This window comes from Corythoichthys intestinalis, chromosome 8 (assembly GCF_030265065.1).
Source record: "Corythoichthys intestinalis isolate RoL2023-P3 chromosome 8, ASM3026506v1, whole genome shotgun sequence".
NCBI lineage: Eukaryota > Metazoa > Chordata > Actinopteri > Syngnathiformes > Syngnathidae > Corythoichthys > Corythoichthys intestinalis.
The window spans coordinates 9,893,737-9,908,343 of NC_080402.1; the positions used below are offsets into that span (position 1 = coordinate 9,893,737).

The 14,607-nt window shown below is 41.5% G+C and overlaps 2 protein-coding genes across 8 annotated transcripts in view; one reads left to right on the forward strand and one right to left on the reverse strand.

Annotated features, from left to right (window-relative positions):
* Positions 1-9,023, forward strand: part of sun2 (Sad1 and UNC84 domain containing 2) — a 52,321-nt gene extending 43,298 nt beyond the window's left edge. For 4 of the 5 annotated variants that reach the window (XM_057843704.1, XM_057843707.1, XM_057843705.1 and 1 more), the window contains one exon: positions 2,018-2,327. In XM_057843704.1, the coding sequence (XP_057699687.1) occupies positions 2,018-2,134 (117 nt within the window). In that variant the 3' untranslated portion in view covers positions 2,135-2,327. Of the gene's footprint in view, positions 1-2,017; positions 2,328-8,485 lie in introns of those variants that run through there. The other variant, XR_009064150.1, reaches the window with a different exon arrangement.
* LOC130920461 (uncharacterized) lies at positions 4,004-14,409 on the reverse strand. Of its 3 annotated transcripts, none has more exons than XM_057843709.1 (3): positions 14,211-14,409; positions 9,759-10,023; positions 4,004-9,098 (listed from the first exon to the last, which is right to left on the reverse strand). In XM_057843709.1, exons 2-3 carry the CDS (start codon positions 10,020-10,022, stop codon positions 8,430-8,432), a joined length of 933 nt encoding a protein of 310 aa, XP_057699692.1. In that variant the 5' UTR covers position 10,023; positions 14,211-14,409; the 3' UTR covers positions 4,004-8,429. The 3 variants fall into 3 exon arrangements, with proteins under 3 accessions (XP_057699692.1, XP_057699691.1, XP_057699693.1); XM_057843708.1 differs by having other exon boundaries at positions 14,152-14,409; XM_057843710.1 differs by lacking the exon at positions 14,211-14,409 and adding an exon at positions 10,169-10,251.
* Positions 14,410-14,607: the final 198 nt, after the last annotated feature.

Here is a 14,607-nt window from a genome sequence, read left to right on the forward strand (position 1 = left end):
AGTAACAGGGTAATCTAACTAATTATTTTTTCCGCCGTTACTGTTACTGACGGTCAAAAGCGGTGCGTTACTTACTTTGAATAAATTGAAGAAACTACCAGCCGTAGCGAGTCTACTCTGCTCTGTTTATTTGTCATCCAAGACTTGGGGTGCGTTCAGGTTCATGGCAATGAAAATAGTAAACACACATAGCCTACCTTTGCATGAACGGTGGAGTTGCCGTTTGACACGGTCATAATGTGCAGGTCCTGCACCCATCCGCAGCAAAACTGTTAGTAGCTTTGTAGCGATTTGTAATTTCGGAATCGCTGATGAGTTTAGTAACATACACTAAACAATAAATACAGCAGAATGTCCATTTCGCGTAGTTGTGGAAGCCCGTCGACATCTTTACTCCATTTGTCTTCGGCTTGCTCGTAAGGGTCAACATTGTTTACATCCATAAGTTTGATCACATATCTGTTCTTCGCCTTCTCTTTCGGGAACTGGCAAGTTAAAGTTTAATGTCCCGCGAGCCAGACCTGCTTCCAATATGGCTGCGTTGTTATCAAATCTCACGTGATCCCCCATTCTTTGATGTAAACGCTCGAGCCGAATAGTGCACGTACTCCGGTGTTTTCACACACAAACCGGAAGAGCGCGTGCGGTAAACACACACACGCAAAACAGATGCAGAGGGATATGATGGCAGAGCATTCAAGGAAAATGTGTCCTTTACGAGGTGGAGATATAAACACTATTTCAAGTTGGTTGAAATTAATGGAAAGAACGTGCACGTAAAGTGTAATTTATGTCATGGGGCAAAGCTTTTGTCAACACCTGTGGTAAGCAATTCAAATCTGTTTATTTTTGTTGCACTTCAAGTGTAGGATAAATCTGTTGCTGGTGAGGTGCAATAAATATTACAAGGTTCTATAACACAACTACCTGTCCGTTCTTCTCTATTCAACTGACTCGAATACTGCTCAGAAAATGTCAAATTCTTTGACATACAACAACTTTTTAAAGTAACGGAAATAGTTACTTTCCCTGGTAACTAGTTACTTTTACTATAGAGTAATTCAGTTCCTACCTCAGTTACTTTTTGGAAGAAGTAGTGAGTAACTATAACTAATAGCTTATTTAAAGTAACGTGCCCAACACTGTTGATAGCTGCAAACACAATTAAGGACACAATCCATAAGTGAAACTTTCTGAGGTAAGTTTAATCATGATTCGGAAAGTGTTTTCCGAAATTTCCAGGTTCGCGGTGAATCCGTAACAGGCACACTTTTGCTCAATAGACAATGTTTATTGATTAGAAAATGCAGAATAAATGAGATTTATTGATTACAATCCCACAAGAGCAAGCAAACAAGTATCAACAATTGTCAATGATGACGCTAGACTTGACCTTGTCAACCCCAGAATTCCCGCGTTCCCTTTACAGCAAAATCAACAAATGTCCCTTTAGCAATGAAAATCACTTACCGTGACAAGTGAGTGGGAAGCCAGCAACACTCCAGTAAAGCGGCAAAGGGACAAAGCCAGACGACCCATACGTGACCCGCTGGCGGACCTCACGGGTTGCCCGGAAATGTCCGGTTTTGTAAGGACGCACTCCTCGGAGGCAGAGAGGCCAACTTCCGCCCCCGAGCGGCGCGGCCCCGTCCAATCACAAACATTTAAGCTACTTTGGGTTCAGCCCCCTTGAAAAAGGGCTTTTCACATGGGACAAATGAGCTGTGCTGCAACAGATGCCAACAAATGGTAAATATTATGAGTGCAAAACAAGTTATCTCTATGGGACCCAGGCTTGTAACTATGGGACCCAGGCGTGTAGTAAAACAATACTATGATGCAAAACAAGTTATCTCGTGAGATTCTCAAGCGCGTCTCCTAACTATGGGAACAAGGTGAAAAACAATAGAAGTTGTTACAATCTATGTCACAGAAGCAATCATACATCACAAAAGCATAATGTAATATTTTCCCCCATCAGAAATTGATGGCTTTTCTCTTTCCATATTTATCACAGCCAAGTGACGAGATCTACCGTGTGGTGGAGCTTCGCGTCATTAGCAACTGGGGTCAAGTGGAGTACACGTGCCTCTACCGTTTCCGAGTACACGGCGCCATGGCAACGGCTACATGATGGAGTGGTGAGCCCCACCACTTCAGGCTGCACTGATGCTTCTTTGAAAAGACGATGGCCGTCCAATGAAAAGCATGACATTTATGTAAGAACACCTTTACTTTAGCAAAGATATTTCTCAGTTTAGGCAAAGGATGTACAGTGCCTTGCAAAAGTATTCGGCCCCCTTGAATCTTGCAACCTTTCGCCACATTTCAGGCTTCAAACATAAAGATATGAAATTTAATATTTTTGTCAAGAATCAACAACAAGTGGGACACAATTGTGAAGTGGAACAACATTTATTGGATAATTTAAACTTTTTTAACAATTAAAAAACTGAAAAGTGGGGCGTGCAATATTATTCGGCCCCTATACTTTCAGTGCAGCAAACTCACTCCAGAAGTTCAGTGAGGATCTCTGAATGATCCAATGTTGTCCTAAATGACCAATGATGATAAATAGAATCCACCTTTGTGTAATCAAGTCTCCGTATAAATGCACCTGCTCTGTGATAGTCTCAGGGTTCTGTTTAAAGTGCAGAGAGCATTATGAAAACCAAGGAACACACCAGGCAGGTCCGAGATACCGTTGTGGAGAAGTTTAAAGCCGGATTTGGATACAAAAAGATTTCCCAAGCTTTAAACATCTCAAGGAGCACTGCAAGCCATCATATTGAAATGGAAGGAGCATCAGACAACTGCAAATCTACCAAGGCCGTCCTTCCAAACTTTCTTCTCAAACAAGGAGAAAACTGATCAGAGATGCAGCCAAGAGGCCCATGATCACTCTGGATGAACTGCAGAGATCTACAGCTGAGGTGGGAGAGTCTGTCCATAGGACAACAATCAGTCGTACACTGCACAAATCTGGCCTTTATGGAAGAGTGGCAAGAAGAAAGCCATTTCTCAAAGATATCCATAAAAAGATGTTTAAAGTTTGCCACAAGCCACCTGGGAGACACACCAAACATGTGGAAGAAGGTGCTCTGGTCAGATGAAACCAAAATGGAACTTTTTGGCCACAATGCAAAACGATATGTTTGGCGTAAAAGCAACACAGCTCATCACCCTGAACACACCATCCCCACTGTCAAACATGGTGGTGGCAGCATCATGGTTTGGGCCTGCTTTTCTTCAGCAGGGACAGGGAAGATGGTTAAAATTGACGGGAAGATGGATGCAGCCAAATACAGGAACATTCTGGAAGAAAACCTGTTGGTATCTGCACAAGACCTGAGACTGGGACGGAGATTTATCTTCCAACAGGACAATGATCCAAAACATAAAGCCAAATCTACAATGGAATGGTTCAAAAATAAACGTATCCAGGTGTTAGAATGGCCAAGTCAAAGTCCACACCTGAATCCAATCGAGAATCTGTGGAAAGAGCTGAAGACTGCTGTTCACAAAGACTCTCCATCCAACCTCACTGAGCTCGAGCTGTTTTGCAAGGAAGAATGGGCAAGAATGTCAGTCTCTCAATGTGCAAAACTGATAGAAACATACCCCAAGCGACTTGCAGCTGTAATTGGAGCAAAAGGTGGCGCTACAAAGTATTAACGCAAGGGGGCCGAATAATAATGCACGCCCCACTTCAGTTTTTTATTTGTTAAAAAAGTTTAAACTATCCAATAAATTTTGTTCCACTTCACGATTGTGTCCCACTTGTTGTTGATTCTTGACAAAAAATTTAAATTTTATATCTTTATGTTTGAAGCCTGAAATGTGGCGAAAGGTTGCAAGGTTCAAGGGGGCCGAATACTTTTGCAAGGCACTGTAAATACAGTTGAAAATCTTGCTCACCTTCTTCAATATTTTATCCCTGGTTGGCTGGTACTTAAATACTTGAATGCTGTTATTTAAATACAAGCGTCATCTTGATACATGCCTTCCCTGTAAGATAGAAACACTTGAATTTTATATGAATGCAAAGACAGGAAAGAGAAAAAAATGTATTTTATGAGAGACAATATATTTTGTTAACGTGTGTCACAGTATTATCATGTTGATGTTTGAAAAAATGACAGCCCCTAGCGGATTTTGATGGATCAATCTCACCAAAGGTATCACATGAAAGAGTAGTCTCTTCCCTGTAAAACATGCTTGGATTAATGTGTACATTTGTTTTTGACACTGAATGAGGTAACGATGTTGTTATGACTTTAATCTCAACAAATCCTAAATTGTATACAATAAGATTAAAATGATAAATTTAGTCTATTAGGTACGTTTTTTTATATTAAATTTATTTCAGCTTGTTGTCAGATATGTTTTGCAAAGGAAATCCATGTTATCAAAATTGTATGACTTTATTGTCATAGTTACCTGCTGTGTAATATTGAAGATGACCAGCGAGGTTGTTTGATTTCCACAATCATGTTTATCTTATTTGGACGAGTGTTTTTCTGACAAGGCAGAAGTTAATCCTGCTGAGAATAAACTGTTGCAGCTATATGAAATGTAATATATATTTCTGCTCTGGTTCATGAAAATCAGTATAATTTTCATGTAGTTTGAAGAGTCTTGTTTGTGTGGCAATAAAGTTTTTATTGGGAATGTTTATATTTATAAAGAGTTTTATACCAATATGTCTGGAATTGATGTGTGACAGGCTGTTAACAATGCTCTGAATATTGAACTATTTAATAAAAAGATGCTAGTTTGAATGTTTGAAATTTGTGTGGGAACTAATTAAATTTCCATTTAAAAAAACAACAAACCGAACAATATAGACTTTTTTATGATTATTAATTACTGGGATCCAATTTGGTCGTTTATAAAAGTGAAAGAAACAAACTTAAATGCAGCATTGTCACAAGTAACATCACTTTACTCCGTCACCTTCTCTCTTTTTTTTTTTTAAACGAGATTTTTTCTTTTATTTTGAACCTGTCCTGTTCAGCTGTTTGACACGGAGACTGGAAGTCTAAGTGTCCGGTTGGTCTGAAGTTTTAATGTCTCACATTGAGAGTATGACTTACCATATTGGCCCGAATACAGTGCCCTCCATAATTATTGGATTTAAAATAATTATGTATTTTTTAGCTTCTAATATATATTTTTTCTAAATATGGGATCTTAATGGAAAAAAGAGAAAAATCCAACCTTCAATACAAGTGCATTTATTCAGTGAGGAAAAAATCCCACATAAAGAAATAATTATTTGACATCAAATAATGTGTGTCACAATTATTAGCACCCCTGGTGATAATACTTTGTACAACCCCCTGTTGCCAACAAAACAGCACCTAATCTTCTCCTATCATGTTTCACAAGATTGGAAAAGACAGAAAGAGGGATCTTCAGCCATTCCTCTTTGCAGAATCTCTAAATCATCCGGAGACCTGGGTCCTCTCCTATGTACTCTCCCCTCCAGCTCACCCCACAGGTTTTCAATGGGGTTGAGGTCTGGGGACTGAGATGGCCATGGGAGGAGCTTGATTTTGTGTCTGGTGAACCATTTCTGTGTAGATTTGGCCATATGTTTATGGTCATTGTCTTGCTGAAAGACCCAGTGACGACCCATCTTCAGCTTTCGGGCAGAGGGCAACAGATTTTGATTTAAAATGTCCTGCTAGCAAGGTTCCCAGGGCCTTTGGAAGCGAAACAGCCCCACAGCATCACTGACCCACCCCCATACTTCACAGTGGGTATGAGGTGCTTTTCAGCATGCGCATCTTTCGTGACACGCCAGACCCACTTAGAGTGTTGAGCCAAAAAGCTTAATCTTGGTCTCATCTGACCAAAGCACATGGTCCCAGTTGAAGCCCCAATACCGCTTGGCGAACTCCAGACGTTTGCGTTTATGATTGTGAGTGAGGAAAGGCTTTCTCCGTGCATGCCTCCCAAACAGATTGTTGGCGTGTAGACAGCACCTCATACTCACTATGGGGTAGTATGGGGGTGATCTGTGATCTGGAACCCAGTAATCGTGTGAATCCCTTATGAGTGTAGGCCTGTTGGCAACCGACCCTACGCCACCCCACCGCCAGCCCCGGCACCGGGACCCCCCACCTGAGCGCGCCCAATCACATCCAGCCACACACGAGCCCCACCAAACATGCGACAGCCACACAGACGAGAGGAGACACCACGGAGGTGCCAACCCAGGGCAACGGCCCCCACCCAGCCAGCCCGGGGAGGGAGGGAGGGAGGGAGGGAGGGCCGGGGAAGGGGGGCACAGCACAGCCCAGCAAAGGAGCCATCATCACCCCCCGGGATCCACTGTGGTCCCCCGGGCCACCCACGCTCCTATCAACCGGCCCTCAGGGATGGGAAGAGGGGGACACACCACCAACCCCAAATATCAAAATTGTGATATATTGTGACTTTGCATCCATAAAGGTTATCGATACACTTATCCTAAGAATCAAGATATCTTTTTAAAAAGGTATCACTGTTTAAAAGAAAAAAAAGGAACCAAGTTACTACCGAAATCTTTTACCATAATACGCTTGAAGCCCAACCCATTGAGACAGAAGGGCGAATAAACGTTTGTTTGTCCGAAACCAGAGCATTCACAGTCACTCTTTCCGATTTTTGGGGTATTTACGGGTCGCTTTCTGTTCATTTTGGGGCAGTTACAAGTCACTTCCTGTTGAGTTTGAGTCACTGCCTATTCATTTGCCGGGCCACCTCCTGTTCTGTAGCCCAAAATCAGCAGGATTTCCATAAAATGCCCCAAAATCAAAAGGAAGTGACTAGAGCTGAAACGAGTACTCGAGCAACTCGAGTAACTCGAGTTTAAAAACTGATCCCAGTAATTTTATTCACCTCGAGTAATCGTTTATTTTGACAGTTCTAAGCATCACGTTTTGCTCGGACTACTTTCAATGCGGGACAACGCGCTGTCACGTGCGGAGAGAAAGAAGGAAAAAAAAAAAAAAAAACTTACTGCAGCCGACAGCCGCCACAAACGACGCCGACGTTGGTAAATACTAGCCCGCACGATGCTACATTGGTAACAGGTACCGTCTGATGCGTCTCATAGAGATCACATGTATGTTGAACTAGATGCGATCACATGTATGTTGAACAAGATGCAAAATGACAGACTCGGCCGCGTCTGGGCAGCGTTAGTAAACAGCCGCCATCTTAAAGCAGTAGAGCGCTAAGCGCTAATAAAGAGCGGTAAGCGCTAATAAATAAGATTAACGTTACTGTCGCTACTAGCTCACGTAACGTTAGCCCTGCGGAGGGCTAGGTTTCAATTAATTATGACCACTGTCGATGCGTGGCTAACGTGTCTTACATACAGGCTTAAACATAACATAGCATTGTGGAGTGATGAGGGTGTAAAATAAAAACTTAAACATGCTAACTATCAATTTTAGCTCAGTAGTCATTGCTGGATAAAACACCAAGTAGCACTGCTCCCTAATGTGCTCCAATACAGCCTGTATCATACATTTATTTTGAACACTGCAAAAACTCAAAATCCTATCAGGACTTACAGTTTAGACTAACTTAAAACTTAACTAGAACTTAAAAATGGCTTGACACAAAGAGAAATTCAATTGAAACACGTGGGAAAAAATCCTAACTTTTAAGTGATGTGTGTTATCAAGCGTAACGGCATTTTGAGGTAATAATATATATATATTTTTAATAAGATCTAAAAGTTTTTTGAGTGAAAGCAGTGAATTAGTCTTTTTTTTTTAAATTCTAGTTACATCTGAGATGCAATTGTTGGCTGTTTTCAACAATATACATCAAAAATATTGGTTCAAGATTAGATGAAATGTCTTGTTTTCTCATGTATATTTATAATTGCTCTTCACCTAAAAATATATTTGTTTTATCCGATTACTCGATTAATCGATAGAATTTTCAGTCGATTACTCGATTACTAAAATATTCGATAGCTGCAGCCCTAGAAGTGACCACGAAATGCTCCAAAATCAAAAGGAAGTGACTGAAAATCAGGTAACTGAAATGGCTAAAAAATTACCTCGTTGGCTGGCATTGGCTGCCACTGACGGCCATAGAAGTGGGAGGGGCCTATCTGAACTGGGAGGGGTTTATTTACTGCAACCCTCCCAGTTCAAATGGATTGGACATCTACTAGTGATAAACTTACAGCAGAAGGGTGAAAATAGCTTGTTTTTCTGTTTATTACTTGTTAGAATGATTTCCTGACTTGAATCGATAATTGTTGTACAGCCATATCGTGAGATTATCATTATCGTGAGCTTTGTAACGCAAATCGCATCGTATCGTGAGGCACCAAGAGGTTCCAATTCCTTCATACTACTCAAAGTAAGAGAATAAACGTCCATTTACAGTGGACTTTTGAAAAAGTTCAGATTGTAAGATTATTTTAAGGTGATTTTGGCATGCATCTCCTCTAAACTCTCTCTGGACATTACAGGTCCATCCTCCGAGGAAACATAACCGGGGTACAAAAGGAAGTGTTGAGGCGCCAGCGGTGTGCTGAAACGTCCGTCCCCTGAAGACGGCGACCCCAGCAACGGGATCAACTTAGCGTGGGCGTAATCAATCTCAAATCCTTCAAAGATAAGTCCCACACCCCATGCCTCCAAACTCTTTTTCAGAAGATGAGACACTTTACGGGCGGCCAGCACCAGCCCCTCATAGTCGCTATCTCCGAGTTTGAATATGTCTGAGGGCAAAGGACGGCGTGGGACTAGCACGGTGAAGCCAGGTGAGTTGGGAAATGGGGTGAGGAATGAAACGTGGTTCTCGTCCTCCCAAAGCCGCCACTGCGACTCTTCACCACGGATGATGCGCGGAAAGAGACCCGGGTCAGATTGGTCTTCACCCAGAAACGTCAGGTTAGGCGACGCATTCGGGTTAGGGAGCTCCATGCGAATCTTGGTCTGGATTTCATTAAGGCGGGTGTCGCTCCAACGAGGCGCTGTCTTGGAGGTGCAGTATCCCGGATCGTGGCTGTGGTGCTCTTCATCTCCTGCCAGGTGAGGACGCCACTCTGCATCCAGGCCATGCAGAGGGAGTACACGAATCTGCATAGGAGATTAGATACATTTTTTCAATATCACCTCTTCTAGTGAAGTTATTTACATGGCCAATGTTTATAGCAGGCATGAAAATGGGTCAGGGGTTAAAAAGGTGAGAAGGGTGTGGAGGAAATATGTTCCGGTACACTGTACAACTAGGGCTGTCCCAAACGACTAATTTTCTCCCGATTAGTCGACTAATAATCCCCCCACCCCCTTTCTTTTACTAATTTAGCAATGAAATTTTTGATTACGCTTATTAAGTCACAAAAAGATTTTGGAACACTTAAATTCTTTATTTTTATAAAATTACAACTGGGTGACGGTGCTTTCGGTGTTCATTCACGGCCGACGTGCAGCCAAGCTTGGCATTGAAGAGACAGGACACAACAGTGTACCCTCCTTTGTTTTGTTAAAATAAGTCAATGTTTTGGCCACTCTAGTGCACTTTTTTTGGGCTTTGTGCCGCTTTCCCCGCTTGCATACACAGCGTCCGACATTAAAAAAATCTTGGATCTACACAATTCACGTAGGTCACCCTTTTTGACTTCAAAACGGCGAATTTCACCGAAAGGTGAGAGATTTTCATGCCTGTTAGATACATTATTGTTTAATATCTCTTTTCATTAAGTTATTTTTGTGTCCAACATTAACAGATCAACGCACCTGAGCAGGTTTGTCCACATGGGGTCTGGCGACAAGGGCACACCGTTGAACCATGAGCTTGTCGCACAGCAGCTGTGCCACTGCTTTGGCCCCCAGCATCCAGGATGAATACTCAGCTTCCTCCAGGTCAAAGATGCTGCCTGCCATGGCTCCAGGCATGCGGCGCTCCAGGATCACGGAGCCGGGCGTCCAGGGCCGCGGATGAAGGTAGGCAACCAGGTGCTCTGACTCCCAAATGACATGACGGGGCAGAGAGACGGACATTCTGTGGATTGAAGATGGTTTTCAATTAGGCCTGAACGATATTGGAAAAAACTATTGTTGCGATTTTTTTGGGGTGTGCATATATTGCGATATTAAAAAAAAATTATACACATTTTTTTAAAAAGAATTTTCACATGATGACTCACCACAGTGTACAGTGATCCCTCGTTTTTCGCAGTTAATGGGGACCAGAATCCGTCGCGATAAGTGAAAAACTGCGATCTAGCGCACCCCCCCCCTCCCCAATTTTTTTTTTTTTGGTGTGTTTTTTGTGCTCAATGTATTTATTCGGATTTAGCATTGGAAAGAGATACATATAAGACATGTTTTTTTCTCACTTTTTCCCCCAAAGTGATTTTAAAAATGTATATAAAATGTTTTTTAAGCACTTCATATGTCAAAATTATGATCAGTTTTAAACATAACTGTCCAACCAAATCATTTTTGAAAAAGAATAAAGTACTGTAGTAGATAAATGCTTGGCTTTATTAAATGCTTCTGTTTATCTACCTTAGCTGTGACAGTTGGAGTGACATGTAGAAATTTCAAACTCCTGTAAGATAAGCTTGTTATTGTATGCCAAATATATTATGCCAGTTTGCTCTCCCACAGCTATTATACGCGCACTCCCACGCTATTATGAAGAATACAGTTTTAGCCCATAATCATGTGCTTACATTTTTATTACCGGCAATTGCGCACATTCTGCTGATAAATAGATACACACACATACGTTGATTCGTCACACAACGTCTCAGTACTTTTCCACCAAGCTACAGTACTTTGAGTGCAAATGTGTGTTCAAAACAAAGATATCTTGCCCGCTCAAGAGTGTGACTGTTAATTCAATCGAGAGTGTGACTGTTAAATCAATGACTAGAATAAGGAACTCGCCCGATCGAAACTGCCACGTTGGACAAAAGTGTTGTAACTGTATTCTGCCCAGCAACAACCTCTCAATAAAAGTTAACAGCAAGGGGGAGCTCGTAGAGAGACTTCGATGAGACAGCATTGGTCGCGAAACTCTCCTGGCTCTCCCAACCTGCAGGTTGAAAAACGTCAACTCTTTGACTCTGCCTCACTTCTTACCCTGCCTTTTGTCAGCTTGCCTTGGGTAAATAACTAAGTTAAAGAACGAGTTTTAGACCCAACAGTCCTCATGATCTCTTCTGGCATTTATATGTCTCCAACGTCTCCGCACACACACACATTCATTCCAGCGCGGCTTCCTTGCAGAAACTGTTTAACAAGTTAAACGATGATTGACAGATGCCCGTGTGAAGTCTGCTTTTTTGGCCAGATCAAAGCCATCGTTAACTTTAATAAGCAAGTGGCGGTGACTGAGAGGAACAAAGGGCTGGGAGAGGGAGGGTGTGAGGCTGTGCGCAGAGTAGAAAGCAAGGTGTATATGGATTAAAAAAAAAAAACTATCGCACGTGCTTGCGATGGGACTATCGCACACGTGCACATCGCAATGGCAATGCTTAAACGATATATCATTCAGGCTTATTTTCAATGTAATGTTCCAAAGTTCACTGTTTAATTTTTGTGGTGCCAAGTTATCACAGTGTCCTTCTCTACTTCGCACTTCAAACTTCGCGCCCTCAGTCCATCGCGGGTTTTTTTCCAATTGATGAGCTGTCCCGAGTCGATTGTGTAGTCTAAGGCCATGTCCACACGTAGCAGGGTATTTGGCAAAAAGAAGATATTTTTCTACGGTTTGACCTATCATCCAGACGCGCACGCAGATTTAAACCAGGGTTCTTGAAAACAACGGGGAAGGTGAAGATTTGCGAATTCTGCGTTTGTGGCTCCATGATGTGGACACTGATAACCGAAGATTTATGTCATCGTCTGCGACAAATGTTGTCCTCACGTCACACATGAGACCAATTTTTACATTTGGAGTATATCAAATAGGCGCTTTTTTGCTTCCTTTTTTTTTTTTTAACAAACTCTTGCTGTGCTTCTTATTGAATAATGGGTATTTGGGACAATTATTTTATTGTTTTGAATGTACTTAAAAATGAATGAAAGCGATTGGCTGTGGAAGTTTTTTTTTTTTCTACACAAATGCGTGTGGACATGGCCCCACTCTCGCTCTCTCTCCCTGCTCTTTGTTCGTCAGGCACTACACTGGAGTTGCTTATTAAAGTTAACGATGTTGACAGATGTTTGGGTTTGATCTAGCCACCGATGCTTGTAAGCCAAAACTTCAATGCAATCATCATTTACCCTGTTAAACAGTTGCTGTGGCAACTCATTGTGTGTAAGTGAGCAGCTTGAGAGGATTTGAGTGGACTCACTTCATGAAGCATTTAATAAAGCCAGGCATTTTTCTACTACTTTATTCTTGTTTAAAATAATTAGGTGGGCCAGTAACATGTAAAACCTATCATAATTATTACATGTGAAGTGCTTAAAAAATACAGTGCCCTCCATAATTATGGGACCCCTGAAAAAGATGTGACGACCCATCTTCAGCTTACGGGCAACAGATTTTGATTTAAAATTTCCTGGTATTTCAAAGCATTCATGATGCCATGCACCCTAACAAGGTTCCCAGGCCCTTTGGAAGCGAAACAGCCCCACAGCATCACGGACCCACCCCCATACTTCACAGTGGGTATGAGGTGCTGTCTACACGCAAACAAGCTGTTTGGGAGGCATGCACGGAGAAAACCTTTCCTCACTCACAATCATAAATGCAAACGTCTGGAGTTCGCCAAGCGGTATTGAGGCTATTGAGACTAAGATTGAGCTTTTTGGCAACAAACACTCGTAAGTGGGTCTGGCGTGCCACAAAAGATGCGCATGCTGAAAAGCACCTCATACCCACTGTGAAGTATGGGGGTGGGTCAGTGATGCTGTGGGGCTGTTTCGCTTCCAAAGGCCCTGGGAACCTTGTTAGGGTGCATGGCATCATGAATGCTTTGAAATACCAGGACATTTTAAATCATAATCTGTTGCCCTCTGCCCGAAAGCTGAAGATGGGTCGTCACTGGGTCTTTCAGCAAGACAATGACCCTAAACATATGGCCAAATCTACACAGAAATGTTTCACCAGACACAAAATCAAGCTCCTCCCATGGCCATCTCAGTCCCCAGACCTCAACCCCATTGAAAACCTGTGGGGTGAGCTGAAGAGGAGAGTACAGAGGAGAGGACCTAGGTCTCTGGATGATTTAGAGAGATTCTGCAAAGAGGAACGGCTGAAGATCCCTCTTTCTGTCTTTTCCCATCTTGTGAAACATTATAGGAGAAGATTAGGTGCTGTTTTATTGGCAAAAAGGGGTTGTACAAAGTATTAACACCAGGGGTGCTAATAATTGTGACACACATTGTTTGATGTCAAATAATTATTTCTTTATGTGGGATTTTTTCCCCCACTGAATAAATGCACTTGTATTGAAGGTTGGATTTTTCTCTTTTTCACCATTAAGGTCCCATATTATTTAGAGAAAAAAAATAGAAGCTAAAAAACACATAATTATTATAATCCAATACTTATGGAGGGCACTGTATGTAGAACTAGATGCAAAATGACAGACGACGGCGGCGTTAGTAAACAGCCGCCAACTTAAAGCAGTAGAGTTATCTAGAATGATCTGTTGTAGCGAACCTAATTAACTTTTTATTTAAAATACTCCTAGATTCAAGTCAAGATTTTGCCGATTTATCTTTAAATGATGAAACAGTTTTAAAACTTTGACATGTCGAAAGTAGACAGAAGGGAAATTATGGAATAACGGGAGCAATTTTAACAACTTTTACAGTTGATTCACACCATTAAATTAATTGAATGTAGTTTAAAGCTGCTGATACAGAATGGGGACTTGAGTATTATTTTACCGTTTTGAACTGTTAACTTGATACTGGAACAGTCGTTTATTTACGCTTTAAAGGATTTTTGTACAATTTTTGTAACTAATGTACGAAACATTAAAAGCTTGGGGTCATCAATAACCGATTTATAATCGAATCGGAACCTCTGAATCGTAATCGTAAACAAAAATCGTTAGGTGCCTAAAGATTCCCACCTCTAGTATTAACACACGCCTGGTTGACAGTTCAAGTTAGTAAGTGCCATGGACTACACCTAAAATATCAATCTCACTAAAACCCCTACCTTTTTCGGAAAAATCTCGTTAGAATCATGTAGAACAAAGAAAAATAAAGAAAACCGACCTGCCTGGCGTGACTTCAGACTCGTGGCGGAGTGTCACGTGAAAGGCGCAAAGCACGAGAAACACGTGACAGCAGAGAAACTTAGCCACTTTCGTCACATATGACAAGTAAGAAGTGAAAATAGGTTTATCAAAAAGTATAGTATATTCACACTCCTTGCTACTTCCCTACTTTGAGGTTTATTTGTGTTCATAGTGCCTCCTGGAGGCAGACAAACCGGAAGATTATAAGGTGCGTTCTGTAATCATGAAATATTGCAATTATATTTTCGTGATATTCATCGATTTATTTTAAAATATATGAACTATTTTATTCTAAATTTTAATATCATAATCATTATTCATTAATTCAATTCCAAACGTCTGTTGTTATGCAATCCTCCCCTGCAGCAGATGTC